Source organism: Apteryx rowi, unplaced genomic scaffold (assembly GCF_003343035.1).
Source record: "Apteryx rowi isolate R43461 unplaced genomic scaffold, aptRow1 scaffold_402, whole genome shotgun sequence".
Taxonomy (NCBI): Eukaryota; Metazoa; Chordata; class Aves; order Apterygiformes; family Apterygidae; genus Apteryx; species Apteryx rowi.
In genome coordinates this window covers 844,052-864,201 of record NW_020450552.1, presented here as the reverse complement: position 1 = coordinate 864,201, position 20,150 = coordinate 844,052, and the positions used below count along the sequence as shown (strand labels likewise).

Below are 20,150 nucleotides of genomic sequence, written 5' to 3'. Positions count from 1 at the left end.
GGAAAAAAAAACAAACAAAAAACAGTATCGTAGATCAGAAGTCAAAATAAAGACCTTCCATCTGTATCAGAATTGTCCTCCTTCTGTCCTAACTTCTCACCAGAGAAACTGGGCCTTTCTTATTAGAAGAAACGTTCTCAAACTGTTCAGTCAATGACAAGACATGTTTCTAAAATTTATTTCACAAAATATTTGAACTGTTAAAACCAGAAGGCCTAAAATTAGCAGATTTAAATATCCATAGTAAAAGCTTCCACCATGCATCTGTCTCGTCTCACAGTTTGTTTCTAGTGCAACTATCTCCCATTCTTGGTTTTCCATTCAAGTGTCATCCCATGCTTGCTTGCTTTCTCATCATCTTCCAGTGCTTGAAATTGCTTTTTCATTAACAAATACACAATTCCTTTCCTCTCATTTACCAAAAAGCTCCCTAAGACGCTGTTTACTGCACAACACTTCTCTATTAACATGACAGTATGTACCTAGTTTGTTTTTTTTTCATAATATTATCTTGCACTTCTAGTGGCAGTTTTCAAAAGTTGTCACCCTTGGTGTATCTCTTCTCCTACTGATATGAATTGGGGTAGGGGGAAGAGATGACTTCCAAGGGAACTGCTGGATTAGGCTGAATGCTTTTCAAAATCTCACCGTTCTGGCTTATGACCACACTTGCTCATTCTGGGCTCACCAAATGCTAGCTCTTTCCAAATGATATCACGGACCCATTTGTTAATGCAATACATACTGCCACAGAGCTGACCTTCACTTACAGCCTAGACAGGTAAAGCAGAAAAAAAGCAAGATGTCAATTCTTAAGGCAGTGCACATAGAAAAATGTTGCATGCAATGACACCTACCATTAATTTTTAAACTTGTCTGATAGCTAATGTCAGAATAGGAAACCCTACTGACAGAGCTGCTGAAATTCTGGTTAAAATAGCTGAAGACCAAGGCAGCATGGTATAATAAGAATTTCCCTGTGTCTCTACATAGCATTTCCCACATTCTTCTGTCCCCTTTTGCTCCCACCTCTTATATTGTTTTAAAAAGTTATCATGAATGAGTAGAATTTTATTAAAGCACCAAATGATTTGGGAGAATGATTTTAATTGAAGTATCAATAAAACCTCTGCATCTAAATCACAGACTTTCCGATCTACATTTAAACACTTTCATACTGTGGGCTGATTTTCAGAGATAAGGAAGACTTATAGTAATGATTCCTCAGAATGACTGAAAAGCATTTTATTAAGGAACTTCATTTTGGATCCAGATAATCCACTTCAGACAAACATTTTTAAACTAGGGGCATTAATTATACACTTGTTCTCATGGGAATACATGACTCAATACCTTTAAGAAGGCATCCGCAATTGTGAAATAAATCTTCCTGTAATCAGAGATAATGATTTCATAGCAGATTTCCAAATATTTTCCTCTGTCTGAAATTCCACCCATACTGACTTCCCCATTTACAAACTACATACAAAACTTTGAAAAAACACTAGTTTGGAAGGCATACAAACCCCAACAAACTGCAACTGCAAAAGTGTACAATACTCAGCAAGGGTTTTCATTCATTTGCAGTTGGAATAAAATGCCACAGAGCTCTTTAACCTAGCAGACAAACACTGTAATGCAATGGTTGTACACTGCAGACAAATAAGTTTGAAGTGGAAAAATGGTATAATTATTAAGAACGAAGAAACTCTTAGTTTCTCTGAAACCCCCATTGTCAAGGGATACAAGTAGACGCTCTACTGAGTTGAAGTAGCAAATAATGAACTATTTAAAGATTGGCTGTCCTTCTAAAACACACATTGTAGCTCATCCACAGTTATGGCTCAATGGAAGAATTACTGGATGAAACTAAGAGCCAGTATTGTGCAGGACTGGGTAGATCTATACAAATTATCCCAGTGACTCCATTTCTTTTCATTTCTGTGAATCAGGGAAGTTACAACATAGCAGATAACTATCCTCTTGCCTATATAGGAATACTCTATAATGTGGGAAGAACACACCCAAGAGTGAGTAGTGCTTTTTAAATAATGATCCTACCTTGTGCATTTTTTTCTAAAGCTAAGCCTTATCTAAGACATCCATGCTTAAGCTTTTGAACTATGCATCCAGCTCCAAATAGACTTCTTCAAAACTCTCAGCTTCGTCTTTAAATAAATCTTCTTCTAATTATTTTTGTAAGGACCTACGGACCTTGGAACTAAACATAAAAATACCTCTAGATTGCTATGTGTTAAGAGATTTATCATGCAAGACCACAGTGATATTGTAAGTCTTTAAGGATTAAAGATTTATGCACAGGGAAATACCAAAAGCCCATAACTAATGTCCTGAAGCCTAACTGAACTCTCAAAACATACAGCAAGCACAACACGCACAAATTTGTTACATAAAGCAGTTTATTGTATTACATTCACACTGACATTTATTGCAATTTGTTTCTGGCAAAATCAAAATCAAACCTCAATATAGGCTCTCTTTGCCTTGATAAATTGCCACCGATGGCAATGCTTACATCAGCATTTAGATTTGGGTCAACATAGAAATCTGAAGATGCCATCCCACTCTGGTGTTACACTTGGCATAACAGTCTCAAAACATAATGCTCCTAATGAATCAAAAACCTCTCCTCTAAAATACATCGCAGTGAAGGGCATGTCTCCTGCACAGAATGGAGTGCAATGGAGAAAACTCTGTGGTGGCCTTGACTGAGCTTGCTCTGGGATAAGAAGCAGTACAGCCACAGTGTATGGTGCCGTGCTAAGCCCTGCTTCTCAGCACACAGGACCACTCTAATGCAGCTATGCTCTCTTCCAGACCCAGGCTGGATCTCTGCATGGCACTGCCTTGCACCAGTGAGACATAACAGCTCTGCCTGCACTAGCTCACAGATCTCTTCATCGCACTCCACTGTATATGCAGACACACCCTAAATATACTAACAACAAAAAGCCCCAAGGGACGTCTTTAGCTTAATGTAAAAAAAAAACCACTGTATAAAACTGTTTCAGGAACAAGCCTTTATTTTGATGCCTTAGGTTTGGAGCTAAAGAAAGCAGAAATGGACTTCATTCCACTCTTATCAACTTTGGCTAGAGCCTTCTGAGCTGCAGACATCTTGCTGTTTGCCTGTTAGTGAAATGAAAAACAAAAAGTTAAGCAGCATCTCTGTAGGAGGGGAGTGTAAGCTATAAACTCTTAGGTATGGAAGTCAAGCAAGAAGTTGAAGTTTTAGTATGCAGCAGTAAAGGTAACGTTATGCAGGATACAAATTGCAAGGGAAAAACCTTACAAAACAAAACTGAGATTATTCAAACAGAAAAATACTTGTCATGAATTACTTAACCTCAGACAAAGACAGGAATCAATTACAAGGACAAGGAGGTGAAAGATCTTTCCCTTCTGCAGAATGAGGTATCCCGACTCAAACATTTACTTTGGAATAATCCCTGAGTGTACATTAAAAGGAATAATGCATGCAATATAACAGATGCATACTGTACCCTCCGACTCAATCTCATGATTATGTTGTCAGCAGGTTGAATTAGGGCCTTGCATTAGAGATGATGAATAATTCACACTGAATTATTATGAAAGTCTCCCAGTAGAGTGAAATAAAGGGAAAAGGGACGGAAGAACTAAGATTGAAGAAGGTAACCAACCCTTGCAAAACACTTTGAGGCCACTGGGATAACTTCCCAGATTTTTACACCTAACACATTTTATGAGCCACATTTTATAGAGCTGACCTCTTTTCTTTCTTACATTTTGAAATGTTACGTTTTAAATCTCTAGCTGCTTTCCCTATTAAGAAATCTTTGCCTTGACCTTTTCCTATGATACATCTCAGACTGTAGGACTTCATAATTCCACTACTTCAGATCAGCTAGAAGGTTCTGGGTAGGATGGAGATATGCAACTACAGTATAATTGTCTGTGTTACTTACTGTACAAACAAAAACACTGCCAAAGTGTTTAAAAAAGAGTGGTACACTGTACAGAATCCAAGAGCTATCTTTTCTTTCCCAGATTCTCTCATCAATGTGCTTCATTATTTTAGAAGTTAAATCATATTTAATGTTAAAGTGAATTATCTCTCATCAGTCTTTTTCTATCTTTATGCTCAGTTCAAAAGCTATAGTACATTAGGGGGAGAAGGGGGAAAAAACATGTATATTTTAAACTATTTATCACCTTTACTTAGGGGCAATCCTTTTCTCACTTCAAAACTAGTGTGTCCCAAATACAAAAAAGTTTGGGGGCGGAAGAGTGGGGGAGGAAGGGGAGGAATGCATCTGTCACCAGCTGCTGCTCTTTGTAAAGGAATAAAGAGTAGTCAGCATTTCGTCTGAAGGTCACAAGAACAGCACAGAGGGCCTTTTTGGTCCCCAGTGGACTGGAAAAGGATTACTTTTCCTTCAGTGTTCAGAGGAACAACCCAGTGCAAGCCTCACAAGCTTGGCACACACAGACGGAATCTATTTCTTTTCACATCTCTGTTGCTCCCCTAGGAATGATACAGTGGCAGACACTACTGGACTCAGATCTGTATTGGCCTCAAAATTTGTGTGGAAGTTGGCAATCAGCAAGCTTAGTGTTGATTTAACTTCATTAAATTGACATAAATAAGTGCACAAGCAACATTTCTGGTAAAAATAAGGCCTGTCTTAAAATCCCTGTGAATTTAAGTGAATGCTGCCATATTTGTTTCTTTTTCAAATAACTGAAATTTAACAGTTGATAACACTAAGCCATAAGATTTCTCACCTAAAGAACTCGGAAAGTTTTGCAAACATTAACTGAGCACCTTAACACATTTGTTGAAGTCTGTGAGGTTCACTAGAAGTTTCATGGATAAAATATAGCCAAAGAGTGACAGTACAGAGGAGTTCAGAGTAGGACATTAAGAGTATCAAGGTCAAACTAAAACTGAAAGAAAAGTTCAAGGAGATTATATTGCCAGTTCTGTGTTTCTCCCAGCACTCTGAAACCAGTATCACTAACCATAGCTTGAAAAGAGGTAGGAAAATGTTACCATTTTCAGATATCTCCTACTTAAATTGGCCACCACCAAACATTTCAAACACTGGTTCAGAAGAGTTTGACTTTGCTGAGGTGAAGCCATGTAAAAAGTGAAGTGCATTGTCCTGAGTCAGAGCCAAGTAGAGTACAGCGGCAGACATCTGTCATTTTGTATTTGTTTTTCTGATGTGTTTGGAGGAGAAAAGAAGGGACCGTGTGCAGTTGTTGGGTACTAATCTACACTTTAGCAGAACATGCATAAGTGCAAGGCTTGCTTACCTTTTTATTTTTCAGACTGCTGCTGTTAAACTTAGTATAATCTTCCTCTGCTTCCACAGGGACATCTGATAATTTCCTTTTCTGAAATGTTAAAGAGTGATGAAGTTGCTCTGTCAACCACTGTTATGATGCACACACATGGAAGTTTAAAGCTTTGGTTTTATAACATAACCATAGCACTGAAACAGGGCTTGGAACCATCTGAGGGATATGCAGTAACAGTGGTAGATCTCTTCTCATCATTGTCTTCTTTAGGCATGAACATATAGCATCTCTGCAGTATTTAGAAGAGATTATTTAATGTCATGGGACGCATTTTCTTCTTTTTAGCCTTCTGTGGAATGACTTACAGAAATCAATTCAATACGGTTTTCAGCTTCCATGGTTTTGACTCTGGTTTCAAAGTCTATGTAGAGAGCTTTTGTGGAGCCGTTGTTGGAAGTTACTGTCTAACAGCCAGGGAAGCTACAGCCAGGTGCCCATGGTCTCATGGAACCATGAAGAACCAGCAACTGCAGTGTTATTGCTATCTGCCAACACCAATGGATCATCATCTAGTCTCTATCTGTTTGTGCACAACCTCTCAGAGTAATTAGTTTCTACAGTTCAGCAACAGTGAAACACTCGCAGAGATCTACTGACTGCTTTATCACTTGAATTCAACAGTATATTAAGAAGCTTGACTCTGCGTGTATTGGGTGTATTGTAATGGAAGTTAAGGGTTCTCCACACTCCACATGATCAGGCCATAAGAATGAATATTTCTTTCCATAAACTGTGAGCATGTGTTTAGTTTAAAGGTGAAAAATTTCTGGTATGTTTCCAAAACGGAAAAAAAAAGTACATAGTATTTTACAACGCTGTATTATTATTATAGAACTGATATTACTACCCTGTCCTTAATATCCTGTGAAATCCAAGCTGTGGTCTTCCTAGTTTTTGTGCCAAAGAGAGTGATTTTGCAAGCAACTTGGATGGTACCATACCATTTTAAGCTCCTGTTATATTCATTTTGTTTATGGCACTTCTGACCTCTTGTTCTCCCTCCCTCCCTCCCTCCCTCTATTCCTCTCTCTCTCTTTGGMACAGAAGCCAAGTCTGCAGCTTAGATTTCTCAGCCCTTAGAACCAGATCCAGCAGCAGCCTTTTCTTTTGATTTCAATGGGATCTGGATCAGCCTCTTTGGGAGGCTGTTTACTGCACTGTGATTACATTTTCAAATGACAACCTAAAGAATAATGACTACTCTCCTCTTTTTGGAATCTGATAAACAAGTTTTTAAATCTTACAATAAAACATTTGCATTTCAGCAGAGTGTTTGGTTGTAGCAGATCCTACATATTCTGTTATGATCTGCCAATGGCCAGACTCCCTACGCTGAAAGGCTGGACAGTACGATGATTACAACACAAGATCAATGGCTTACAATTAATACAAAGATTAACTATACTATGTAATTTTGATTTAATCATTAAATCACAAAGTCCAGACTGTACCCAGTTTACCCTTGTAGTATATAAGAGAGAATCTGTCATAGCTTTTCTGTCGAGCATTAAAGTTTCTAAATCTCTCCTCTCTTCAAAATTTATTTTAACATTATTTGTGAACATGCAGTTTCTTTCCTATAATAAGAAATACATGTTGGATTCTTCCTTATTTGTAATAATCATATACTGTGTCTGTGAATACACCTTGCCTTCATTAAGAGAAATTTAAATGCAAGTGAATAAAAAAGGGTCTAAAGGAGACTACAGATTTCAGAGTACAAGCCTGCCTTCCTCCTGTGAGGTTGTGAAATAAAGGACTGTTTTAAGCTCTGGAGCTGCAAAGACTTAAACAGAAATGCATCGTGCACACCCTGGTCAGTCCTCTGGAAATTAATGGGATCCTCAGAAAGATTTCACTGCCCAACAACTGAACACAGTTCTAAGCCTCATTTCCTCTGTAACCAAACTGCTGAAATAAAACTACTTTTAAAAATAGATTCTCAGAACTATCCCAATGGTATAAAAGCTATTCGTACATAATACGTAATGCACATCACATGTAGTTTAATATAGTTGTTGTAACATGCTTATATGGCTAATGAATATCAGTTGGCTCCTGATGTGTGTTTAATATTTCTTACAATACATAAAGATAATTCTTAGCAGAATCAAAGGGCCAAGTAACTGTGAAGCCAGAACAACTGTCCAACCACATGGAAATAACTTATATCCATGGATATACATTGGAGAACAAATGCTATTAATAACAGTAGGGCCCAATTATTCCTGCATGTGCTAGCTGACATGCTGCTTAACAAAACAGTCACTGAAACAGCCAGAAATGATGTTATTTTAAACTTGGTTTTGGTAAGTAGCAGGGACATTGCAGAAAAGGTCATTGCAGTAAGTAACCTAGTTTCAGCAGAAATAGGGTCCCTCAGTTTAAATTAAATGAAAAGGATAATCAGAGGTAGGGCTCCTGATTCCAGAGGGTCAGACTTTGCAAACCATTCTCCTTATTTTTCAAAGCCACAGCAAAGGACTTCATGTGTCAAGAGGACACTTGGAATGCAAAAGAAAAAGACAGAAAAAGTGTTTTTGGATCTTTTACTTCAAACAAGGTTAAAAGTCCTGTAGGAAAGGGTGTCTCAGGCGAAACCGGATGAATCCTCCCCCTATACGCACTCACACAGATACAAACACATGCCCCCCAAGAAAAAAGAAAAAAAGATACTAGAAGTAAGCAGAAAGCCTACAAAGAATGGAAAAAAAAGTTTGATAAAAAAAGAAATTTGTTTCAGGGGTCAGGTAATATAGGGATAAAGTGAAAGTTGCCAAAAAGCCAAGCTGAGTTAGACCTTGGAAAGGAAATTAAAACAAATAGTAAAAGGTTGTTTAGCCATAGAAGCAAAAAGGGAATCAAAAAAGGCAAAGCAAGGCTGCTGTGCAGTAAAGGATTGGTCAGATATTAAACCTAATCTAGGTAGAGCTGCAAAATGAAGTAAATCCTTTAGCTCAGTAAAATGTTTTCAATAAAGATGAAGAGGTTAAACATAGGGGCAGAAAAGAGAATGGAAATCACTCTATTCAAGATAGAAGTAAAACTCAATATGCTAAAGGTGGTGGGAGACTGCCTTAGAAATTGTAAGTCCAGGAGCAAGGCCTGGCAAATGTAGGGACCGTATTGTTGCAGAATAGCAAAACACTCATCTACATATAAGGAGGAGGAAAAAGCGATTCAGTCAATAATAGGCCCTTTAACTGGACCTCAGCAGAACAGAAGGGGAAAAAAGCTGAAAGGAGTAGGAGTAATTAAAGATGTGGAGTAAATGAAAAACTAAATGTAGGTAATGCCATATCTTTTTTCTCAAAGATAACATATTTTGTGAATCTGTAAAGGATTACCAGAGGACTTGACACGGTGCCACCTAAGAAACTGAAATTAGAGAAAATGAAGATTGCATAAAAATTTGAAGGCAGGTAAGAAACTGGGTGAAGGGGAAACAAAAGCAGGTAATGCAGGAAGGGAAGACATTAGGCTGGGTGGAGATTACTATCGGAGTTCCCTGAATAATATTTATTCAAAATGTTAATTAATTGTTAATTAAAGATAGCAGAATGCTAACCTTTGCTGAGTATACATCACTGAGAAGCATTAAGAATACCTAAAGAGCTTGTAACACTGCAAAGGAAAAGCCAGAGAACCTTGAAGACTGGGCATATTACAAACAGATGAAATGTACAGAGGTATACGGTCATATATATAATAACTAACTGCATAAATTTCTGGTATAACCTGAATGCTAATCAACTAGAAATTGCAGTGGAGTAAAAAGACCTCTGTGTCTTAACTGTTTACAGCACGACTATGAGCTATCTGCTACATCCCACAACAAGAGAGGCAACCGGGATTCTAAGATGTAGTGAGATAAAATCCTTCCAGTTAAGACAAGAAGACAGACAAGAAGGGATGAATGCTATCATATTGCACTGGTAAAGATTTTATCCTGAATAATTATACATAATTATGGTCACCTGTGTTCAAGGAATTGAATCATGTTGGAAGAGGTGCAGAGAAATGTTCCTACGATGTCGAGGGAACGGAGAACCCATCCTACATAACCAAGTTTGGCCTCACAAAATGAAAACGGGGACAATATATGTTTTCCCATTACACACTGAGAGAACTAGTGTTAGGGAGGGAAAAGAGCCATTTCAATTAAAAAAAACATGAGAAAGTTAGCACAAAAATGCAGGGGAATAGATTGGCCATGAATAAATTCAAGGTGGAATTTACAGGAAGGTTTCTGAGCATCAGAGGAATGAGGTTATAGAACAGCCTTCCAAGAGAAGTAATGGAAATAAAAATTCTAATGAGACTTACAGTGGAGAATGGTCAGTGTATGAGAGATTATCCACCATGGTTGGTGGACCCTTCCAGGGTCCTCATAAATTATGTATGAAAGAAAACCTATGAGGTCATATTGTCCCATCAACCTCAATAAAACTAAATGAGCAAACCATGTAAGAAAAGACTGCTAACCAAAAACATAAAGTATGTCTCTTTCTTCCTCTCCCCTTTTTTTTAAATAGGAAAACCAACCAAAATATTGCTTAATAAGAAATATAAAAGTACCTGTTAACCTTCTTGTGTTATTTCAGACTGGCTTTTTACAAGGCCAATTTATTTTACTCATTGTATCGCACCCAGTGCTTGGCCTAGTCTAGTTTTAATAACAACACAGAGAAATTAGCCTATAACATAATATATGCGTCAATATCTTTCTTCTTAATATCCTACCTTCAGCTGTGGCTCTGGTGCTGGGCTTGTGAGTTCTGGAAGCCTGTAGAACAGAAGATTGCAGTGTAACTGAAGACAACTGAATAAAACTTCTGAATGACACAACCTGAAGCTTAATTCCTTCCCCATAAAAGATGCTTTGTATATCAGCTGCTCGCACATGGCATTTGTTTGCTAAAAAGTGGCTCATGGACATTGTATGCCTGACTTAGATACCTAAAACAGAGCCAGGCACCAAAAAAACCCATGGGCTTTTTTAAAAGTTAAGTCTGGCAGCCAAAACAGGAAAACCCCACATTACTTCTGATAACCTTGACTATTATTAGTAAGGTGATATTATATGGCAACTCTGTTACGCTATGAGACTTCTGAGGTGCAAATTGCACATTTTTCCCCTAGGCCACAATAATACAACTGAACTGAGGGGCAGACACAGGGTCCCAGTGATGCTTCAAGCAAAGTCTGCTGGCAGAGAACAAACACCAGGACAAGGATCCTGGCTCACCTTCCAGATTTAAGTATGAACTAACACAGGTAAGATACGTGAACGCAAACACCAGCAGCACTGACTGAGAATGCAAGGGAACAGGGGATGGGGATTCTATTGCTGGCTCTGTTTCTCGTGCTTGACAATTCTGGACAATCCACTTTAACTCTTTGGATTTCCATTTCCTCTCCTTTAAAAGGGGATAAATTGCTTGGGATTTTATGATGAAACTGTGGATAACAGACATAACAGACTCAGCTATTATTACCTCTCTCCTCCAGCCCATGCTTTTTAGCATCACAGAAACRATATAGAAATAATACATCCACAACTCACATCCGAAAATACCACTTTTAAAGTGTGGCAAATATAATCTCACTGCATTCACTGCAACCTTGATGACTAAATTTCAGTATTCAATAGAAATGACCAGAAGATCATTAATGTATACCACATAAAACTAGAAGCTGGAGCAATACTTACTCTAAGTATTTTGATAACTCCTTACTCAGATCTTCAGGAATATATTCTGATATTAACCCATGGGCATACTGTACATAGTCTTCGAGAACAGGGCAGGGAATGGAAAGGAGGAGAAAAAGAACATTCACATTATACAGTCATGCTGTCTTAGCCATGCTGTGTGTGCTATCATAAATCATAAGACTGAGCTAACAGTAAGAGACTTCTAAAGGATACACTGTGATGCTTCTCTGTGTTGAGTAGTTTATGTTATATGACACTTGTAGGTTTATTTAAAAAGTAAAGACTTACTACACTCACTTTGTCAGCACATGTTATTAATCTCTGCTGTATGTACTTTACAAAAGCTGTTCACTTTCTGAGAATACTAGATATCAAGTATTTTTCTGAAGAAATTAAATTTTAAAAACCTGCAAAAGTAAAAAGCTGACTCAACAGAACACGCAGTCATTAATTTTAAAGCATCTGGATCTTACAATTATTTGGCAAGGGCTTTAGTACTAAAGTACATTTTCTGGCTTCAACTGAAAACAATTAGATGAGACAATGAGTCTATTTCAAAGTCTTGTACTTCATTTCAGTACTTTACGGAAAATGCCAAGGCCTATCTAAACATCACTGGCAAGACAGGGTAATTATCTGTGGAAATATGAACTACTAGAAGCTGTTTTCAGTACGGGGCACTCCTGCTATAAATGTTTTTCTGAAAGAGGGGAAGAAAAAGTGGCCTTTTAATAACATGAAGTCCTAAAACACATTTTCTGGTCCTATTCTACACAAGCACTTACTGATCATGGGCTGGATTTTTTAAAGTTGCTGTTTTGGGGGCTGCTTGCGAGTAACTTTACCCATGTACAAGAATTATTTGCCAGATAGACACTGAGCTAAAATCTCACCTCTGAATTCCATCTAAAACAGCCCAGCTCTAGCTGTTCATACTCCTACATGCTCAGAGAGTTCAGAAGCGCATGATAAACCAGCCTCAGAGTAGTAAAGAACTATTTCTTCTATGTCAGAGATAGTTTCTTCTATTTTTATCTAAGAAGCCCAATGTAAATTGGCATTGAAGCAGAAAGCATTGATAAACTGAAACCAGCACATGCATCCCAGCTAGACTGGCATCAAATTCAGTATCTCCTACCTGCACTTCTTCTCCCTCCATTGCTGACATTCATCAAGTATTTGTCACTCCCCAAGTCCACTTTAGGGGCAGGAGAGAACAAGAAATGATTCCAAACCAAGACAAATTCACCTCACCACTTACTGTGTCCAATCTATCTCTTAAGAAAAATATTCTCATCATCACATTCTTTGCTTTATGATACTGAACAGTAAGGCCAAGCCAACTACTCTTATAATTCAAACATAAAATCCATTTTCTTTGCTTTTTTGCCGTGATGCAATCTTCATTGACTTTCTTTACCCATTTTAAAATACCATTGTTTGCCTTCCAGGGACTTTGCACTCTCACCCCAGCCTTGCTTCATTATTAGCCTCCTGTCAAACATCAGGAATATTTGCACATATCCCTTCTTTGTCTTCCTAACAAAATACTCAGGTCCCAAATATCAAACCTTCCATCCTTCCTCCTTGGCACTCATTATATCCCCCCAAGTTTTTGTCCTACCACATCTGTAGATACTAACTACAAATACCCATACATTTATAGGGTATTGAAATTTCATAATACCCCTCTGCAAGCAGTTCTGAACAGAAACAAATTGCACTGTCATGGTAGTGAAAGGACCAGACAAGAAAATTAGGCTTATTAAAAATAAGTGTTGGGTAAGGTCCATTTGACTTCTTGTCATTCACCTTACTACATACAGTGGGACTGCCTCCAAAACTTAGCTATTTTTAACCCCCAATATTCCCCAAGTCAGTGCTGCTCTTTCAATTCTAAAACATTTTAAGAAGACAAGTATATACATGCTAGTATAAGCAAGGAGGAAGGCAGAAAAAAACACTGTAATTTAGCTATTTAATTACAAATTTCAGAGATAAAATATTTAAGTACAGTCAAGATTGTCACTGTCAAGACAGGTCATTTTTCCCCTCCTTTAAAAAGAGGGGGTCGGGAAAAGGATAAAAAGCTACTGTAAAGATAAAGACACTTATAAGTTTTGCAGCTTTTTCTCTTTTCAAAAACCATATATTATAATCTCTGCTCTATAAAACTGTCTAGCTGCCTCTTAAATCTCATTTATGTTGTTTCCTTTGATATCATTACTGGGTAACTCATTTTCCACTTCGTCAGCAAGTTGCTTTGTTTCTCCTTATTTTTCAATTGCAGGCAGACTTCTGAATGTCTTAGTAATCAGAAATAATTTGCTTTTGCTCATCTTGTTCTAAACTCTCTTAATTTTCATTAACATGTCACAGTATTTTCTTAGTAGAGTCCATTTTCAGGTAGATTCCTCTAGACAGCTTCATAACCCAGAGACATTCAGGATGTTGCCCTCCCCAGGAAAAAGGTGACCAGAAGCAAACAGGATTACTTTAGACTTTTTAGTACCAGCACTATGGTACTGGTACTACACTGTACTACAACACTCACTTTCAGGGAGATTTAATATACACATTATTAAAGTTTTTACCCTTAATAAGCACACACTTGCGTAATTCTAAAAATTTGTCATATAAAATATTCATATTTGGGCCAGAAGCATGCAGCCTATAACTTCCTAAGATCTCTTCTTTTTGGAGAATTCTACGAAGCACATTTGCATGCTAATAATACTAAAAAATGTCTGTTCCAATACAGTCACACTTATTGTGTGAATATTCATATGTGTTATATGCATGTGCCATATTGTCCAAAACGGTCTCAGTTCAGCAAAGCACTTCCACATATATGTCACTGATAACACATGTCCCTTCCCTGAACTAAGGAGAAGCTAAAAGAACCCCAGCAAAGATCTAGTGTTAATTACAACTTTGCCTGATGAAGATATCAAAGAACTCAGAACAGTCAAGACACACAGTCACAACATGTATGGATTTTTCTGTGTAAGGAATATGCTTACGGCAAAGGCCATTTTCAGTAAGTTTTAGATTCTAACCATGTGTTTTATCTTGAGGTATGCTATTGCACAAAAATACAATTCATTACAATGCTTAGTTTTCTTACCTTCTTCAGCATCTGTGATTTGTTTACCGCTGATAAATGTAGCTGACTGTACCCTTTCACCTACAGTTACATTGCTGCTTTTAAGTGCTTTCACTGTTTGATTGACCTGTAGGAAACCACAGAATGAAATGTCTGTATCAGTGTTGTTATGCACATGTTAATGCAGTGACAAAGCTCTTGTAATTTTGTTTCAAGCACATAAAACACTCAAGTTATGGACTGTGGTGAAATTTAATATACATTTGTAATGACTAGCATATGAGCTCAAAAACCCCAAAGAAACTAGCATGTCTTTGAACATGTTGCCTTGGCAACACAGTACCAGTTTTGCAGCACCCTAAGATGAGCTGAGCAATTCAGATGCAACAGCCATGATTATACAGGTGAGAGATACACCTGTTAGGAGAACAGAGAATGCTTGTGCTCAGCTGGATTGCAAAGGCAGTCCTGATGGCAACCTAAGTTTCGGGACACTAAACGGCACTGTTATACTGGATCTGACCCAGAAATCATTGGCAGAACAAGGAATTTTCAACAACACAAACAGGTACCCGTTCAAACATAAATATGAAAGCATTCATTGCAAAAGAAGATATTTCAATGCCTCAACTTGACTCTCTGCTGTATTTGTCCCTTACCACAGCCATGCAGTATTCCTACCAGCCCATAAAAGGCAATTTCTTTTAACAGGAAAGAAAAGTAACGTTTTTCCACAGCCCCATCATTATGGCAGAAAGCAGAATAGATTTTGTGCTTGGGCTGACTAATTTAAATGACAAGGCTTCCTTGTATCATGTGATGCATACAGTCTTTTCCTATGTAGGCCCATTGTAGTAGGGACGCACGTGTGTGTGTAAAATGAGATTCATCTTTATGTCAAAGCATAGACTACACCAACCTTAGCTATAGTATGAATTTCTTTTCAGCATACTGTACTAGCTTCTCTAACAGTGTGATGGGATCAGGATAGCAGCAACCATACCAGCACCAATCTGGGAGATACCACCAAGACTTCATGAGGGAACACATTTATAGCACAAAACCAAGGTATACCTATGCAGCTTTACTGCATGGTAGGATTTAAAAGTTGTGAGGGGGAACAGTCGAAGCCTCCCTCTAGCCCATCTATGAAGTGGATGAAGCCCCTCACCTTGCGCAAAGTGTACAGAATACAGTTATAGTTCACTTCAGCTCACTTCAGCTCCTTCCTCTGCCCCCACCTCTCCTCCACGATTCCCTTACATGCCATCGCCACCAAAAAGAGAACTGTAACAAACTTGGCATTTCCATAATACTTCCTCACATTCCCAAGTTCAACAGCTTTAAGGCAGTGTCTGTCCTTGGATGGGACATGGACCTTGAACTGAGGCATGCTACATGACTCAAATACAGATATGGACAAGCTAATAAGCATTTTCATTTTGAACAAATAGCAAATTTTAAAGCAAAAGAAAATCATAATACCTTTTTCTTTAACCATTTCAATGTCTTCTCTTGACTGTATTTGTGAAATTTCTGACTGCCAATCTCTGAGATAAACCAAATAAGGGGAAGAAAAGTTATGAGTGGTTTAGATTGCATTTTCAATACATTTAAAACCTTGTAAGATGCAAATATAGTATGGAAGTTAATTTGTGGCTTGCACTTGTTTGATATCAGGGTAGTAAGTTTCAAAAATATTGAAAACATGGAAAAATAAACAGACTAAGCTGATATTCACAAGTTTGAACAACTTGACAATTCTCTAATTAGGCTCTAATCCACCAAAGCACATATTTTATTTATATATGTGTAATCCTAGGCTCCATAGATTACGACTCTTCTCAAGCTTTTGTAGTTTGTCAAGCCTTTACTGCCCTGTATCACCAGACTGGTCATTTTAACTATCCAGTTTGTAACATAAAATGCTGGGTCCATGACTGCCGAAAAGAAAAGAAAAGAAAAGAAAAGAAAAGAAAAGAAAAGAAAAGAAAAGAAAAGAAAAGAAAAGCCTTAGATCTTTACTTTATGGATTCCAGCACTTAGTAATGGGGCCAAGAGAGAGATGGTTAGTGAAGATAAACCACCTGTCCTTTCAGTAATCCCTTTTCCTATCAACTCCCCCCTCTCACTTCACAGGGTGACTACAGCAAAGCATTTACTTCCATCCCCCTTTTACATAGTTTAATATGTCAAAAGAAAACCCAGAATTCAAAATAGTGAAACACACTCCTTGTGGGAGGAAGTATATGATTCATTTATGATTTATTGAGCAACGTAAATTAACTTGATGATGTAAGAATTTCAGAAAGTGTTTCCCCTGTGATAACTAGGGTACCACAAACATTCACTATTCACATGTGATCAGTTATCTGGAGGTATGTGAGCTCAGGATGCYGAGGCAAAGGAAAAAAAAAAACAAACTACAAAGGCTCATAGAAATTTCATGATAAAAATTACTGACTATTAATTCACAGACTGTTACGTTTTGGAGATGGAGTGAAATGCCTAATAAGATTACATAGGAGATTTTAGAGCCGCCTGTGTTTCAATCTTATTCTTCAACAGGTATTTCAATAAGTTTTAATCTCCTGTATACCATTCCCATAAATACCTACATCTGTTTCATGTCATTTACTGATCCAATTTCATATTCCAAAGCTGGGTTCATGGAGTTTCTTTCTTCCCCTTTGCAAACAATCAACAACACATTATTTATGATTCCTTCAGCATTTCCTTCTTTGGGGTTTATTTTGGCTCTTTCAAATTGCATACAAACATCTAACTATTATGTGTTCTTTTTGTATGCATGGCAGGGGATATGAAAAGGTTGGGGAAAGCTGCATACTAGATAGATTTAAACTTTATCTCAGTGGTTGTAGAAGAGTAAAAAGCAAAAATTCTTTAGCACAAAAAAGGAAAAAGCACTAGTAAACTTTGCTTCATGAAGCTGATGAGTTTCAGGTAAAGTAGTTAGCTGTGACATAGCTGGCTGCAGCCTTTAGGACTTAAATGTTTCTAAATGGTTCTGAAAGAAAAGAAGCAGAGAAAATGGGGGAGAGACTCCGGATACACAAACCTGCTTCTCGAAGAGCTAACATGGTTTAAGTCCAAGTACAGTGAGTACGATTCATGGATTCCTCTCTTATCTGAGAAAGTTCGAGGAAGGGACATCCTCCTGCCACCATCCCCCAACCCGTGCTGAAAAGTAATTCTAGTCCAGATTCTCAGGCAGACTCCCCCACAACAGCATGATTCAGAGTGACTCAGTTAGGAAAGGAAATGCAGAACTGTGAAGCCATTTTCATTAAAATATGTGAAAAATAATTACACCAAACCCTTCAGAGATCACTTTGTTTGAAAATATTTTGTGTGCTTGACAGTTTTGACTATTAAACTCTAGAAACTGACAATATTTGAGACCTCTAAAGAATTAAAACAAGTTATGAAAGTCATAAACTGCTGACAAAAGGATTCAATATTGGAATGTGGATTTAACATGTGATGCACATTTGATATTGGTGAGAGTTAGCGACTATGTTTGATAATATGAGTATGTATTGGAAAGCCTTTTGTTCCCTAATGTGTCTGGTGCCTATAAAACTGGTCTGAGACATCTGGAAAGACTGGGTTTGAGAAATACAGATGGAATATAAGTGGTTCTACAATTAAATAATATGTTCAGCGATCGGGTAATCGCTATGTAGACTTGGAAGTTTCCCTGATGTATTGTTGAGCAAACTGCCTAAAGCACATTTTAACATCCATTTTCTCAGTGTTTTCCATAACTCAGAAACTCATATGGCCCCCTTTTTTCCTACCTTCTGGGAATACAAGCTTGGCAATATTACTTAGTTATTCTAATCAGGTAAGTTTTCTTGGCTCTTCATGTTAATCACATCAGACAAGATCATAGTGCAGTTTTTGCCTTGCAAAATGAAACAGAGTAACACTCTGGAACTGGAGTTCATAACACTTTTCTTAAACCTTCTCTGTTCTACTCGCTACTCTGTATTTGAATTTATTAGCAAACAACCTGCCTCACCCAGATTTAGCCAGCTGGAACACACCCTTTCCCCAACTACTAAAGCAGGTAAATGGGAATTTTATCCAGCAAAATGAATTTTCATTGTTCTTCACCATGGAGGCCAGAGAAGGCAGACTTTCTGCTAATCCAGTAAGTGCAAACTTTGAGTGCTCTAGGGGAAGAATTTGTTACACAGATGTTAAATGCCTTGAGATTAAATTAAGAGTTAGATAATTATGTTGTTAGGTTCTGCCAAACAGATCAGAGCTGCAGAAGACTCAACACAACAGATACTTCTTGCCCTAGGACTGTACGCCCTAAACAAGAGAGGCTACAAAGCAGACAACAGGTCATACAGCTAGAAAAGTACAAGTATTCTTAAAAAGAGTACATTAGTCATAATATTGATATTTTTTACAGGTAATAACAGACATGAGAATATCAAAGAGAGAGAAACAGATTGAACAGAAGGGTGATTTATGCACCATAGGCAAGCTCCAATGAGGTTGTCGCATAACAGTATTTTGGTGTTATATGAATACAAAAAAATTTCTAAAGAACAAGCCACATTGCTGGTACTTTCAACCCAAMCCAAACCAAACCAAAGACAAGAAGCAGCAGGTACATGTTCGGGGCATCCAAGAACATCATGTACAGCCAGTGTGTATATGTGTGTACAGTATTAATGTCAACAGCAATTTTTACATTACATTTCAAAACAAAGAACAGGAAGTGAAAATAATTTACTGAATGGTTAATATCAGTTGTTGAAAAGGCAACCCAAGCTTGTAGGCATATACAATATGTTATTAAAAACAACAAAGCAAAAATCAAAACCAAGAGGTAAGGCATTTTCAATTGTCTAATGGAGTGCGCTTTCAGAGGATGCTCTGGTGGATAACAACTGCAAATCTGATTTCCAGAATGGAAACAGAGGTTAGAACAGGAGGTAAGACCTTTTCTATGGCAAAGACTGATATTTTTAAAAATTTTCCTTTGCTGTTAAGAGGAAAACATAAATATTGCCCAAAGATAGCACAGTTGTTCATTGGAAGTGCCCTTCCAAAAAAAAAATTCCTGTCCTTGCCCTATATTCCTATTTGAGCTTCTCAACTCAACAGCAAGATTTTTGACCTTCTCGGATTGGTGAGTGGAACACTAGTACCCCCACTCTTAGCGCCTTAGGTAGTATCAGACAAATTGTAGGGGACAGCAATTGCCTACAACTTTACTATTAGTTTTTATTGGAAGCATTTAGCACTTCATGGGAAGGCAAAAGCAGAAAGTAACTGCAACTGAGATGCATCTGTCTCAGACAAGCCTTCTCAAAAGTCATAACTCACCCTAAGAAAAGGGCTGCTTGTTCCCAGTGATACTGAATATAACTTAATGCTTTCTGAAGGTTCTTTGGAAATCCAGGAGTATCACAGCAGCACACAATTCCAACTATCTCAGTCCCAGCAAAATGTAACAATTGTTTTGCTGCACAAATTTTCTACTCCCCTTTTAAGATAATGTGGGAACAAGAGAGAATTCAGGGAGAAAGATAAGGGGGCACACGGGAAAAACAGTACATGGCAGCCAAAGCACATCACCCTTTTGCAACATGAGTAACGAACTAGCTGGTGAAGGCCAGACAGTTTGTTCCAGCTGCACGGCGGAGGAGGGAGCGATATGGAGGTATCACAGTCCTCCCCTGACCACAAAGGGTTGCATCCCAAAAAAAATAATTGCTGCTCACAGATTAACTGTTGACCTATAGTACCCCCAGCCTCATTATCCCTGCTTACCATATTAAAAATCACGCCCTTTGCTGCATAATGATATGTAAATAAGGGGGRCATACCCCCAACAACCGCGCAAATGGCAATCTGGCCAATGAAGTATGTCTGCCGCGCTTCCACATCCCACCTTCAGCAACTATAAAACAGAGG

At 37.9% G+C, this 20,150-nt stretch overlaps 1 protein-coding gene across 1 annotated transcript in view; it reads right to left on the bottom strand.

The window, feature by feature from the left end:
• Window positions 1-2,402: 2,402 nt before the first annotated feature.
• The window catches only part of RNASEH2B (ribonuclease H2 subunit B), a 41,535-nt gene continuing 23,787 nt past the window's right edge, over window positions 2,403-20,150 (bottom strand). The window contains exons 6-11 of the mRNA XM_026075379.1: window positions 15,675-15,741; window positions 14,211-14,316; window positions 11,081-11,159; window positions 10,111-10,153; window positions 5,323-5,403; window positions 2,403-3,150 (exon numbers count right to left, since the gene is read on the bottom strand). Coding sequence (XP_025931164.1) covers window positions 3,043-3,150; window positions 5,323-5,403; window positions 10,111-10,153; window positions 11,081-11,159; window positions 14,211-14,316; window positions 15,675-15,741 — 484 coding nt within the window. The 3' untranslated portion in view covers window positions 2,403-3,042. The remainder of the gene's footprint in view (window positions 3,151-5,322; window positions 5,404-10,110; window positions 10,154-11,080; window positions 11,160-14,210; window positions 14,317-15,674; window positions 15,742-20,150) is intronic.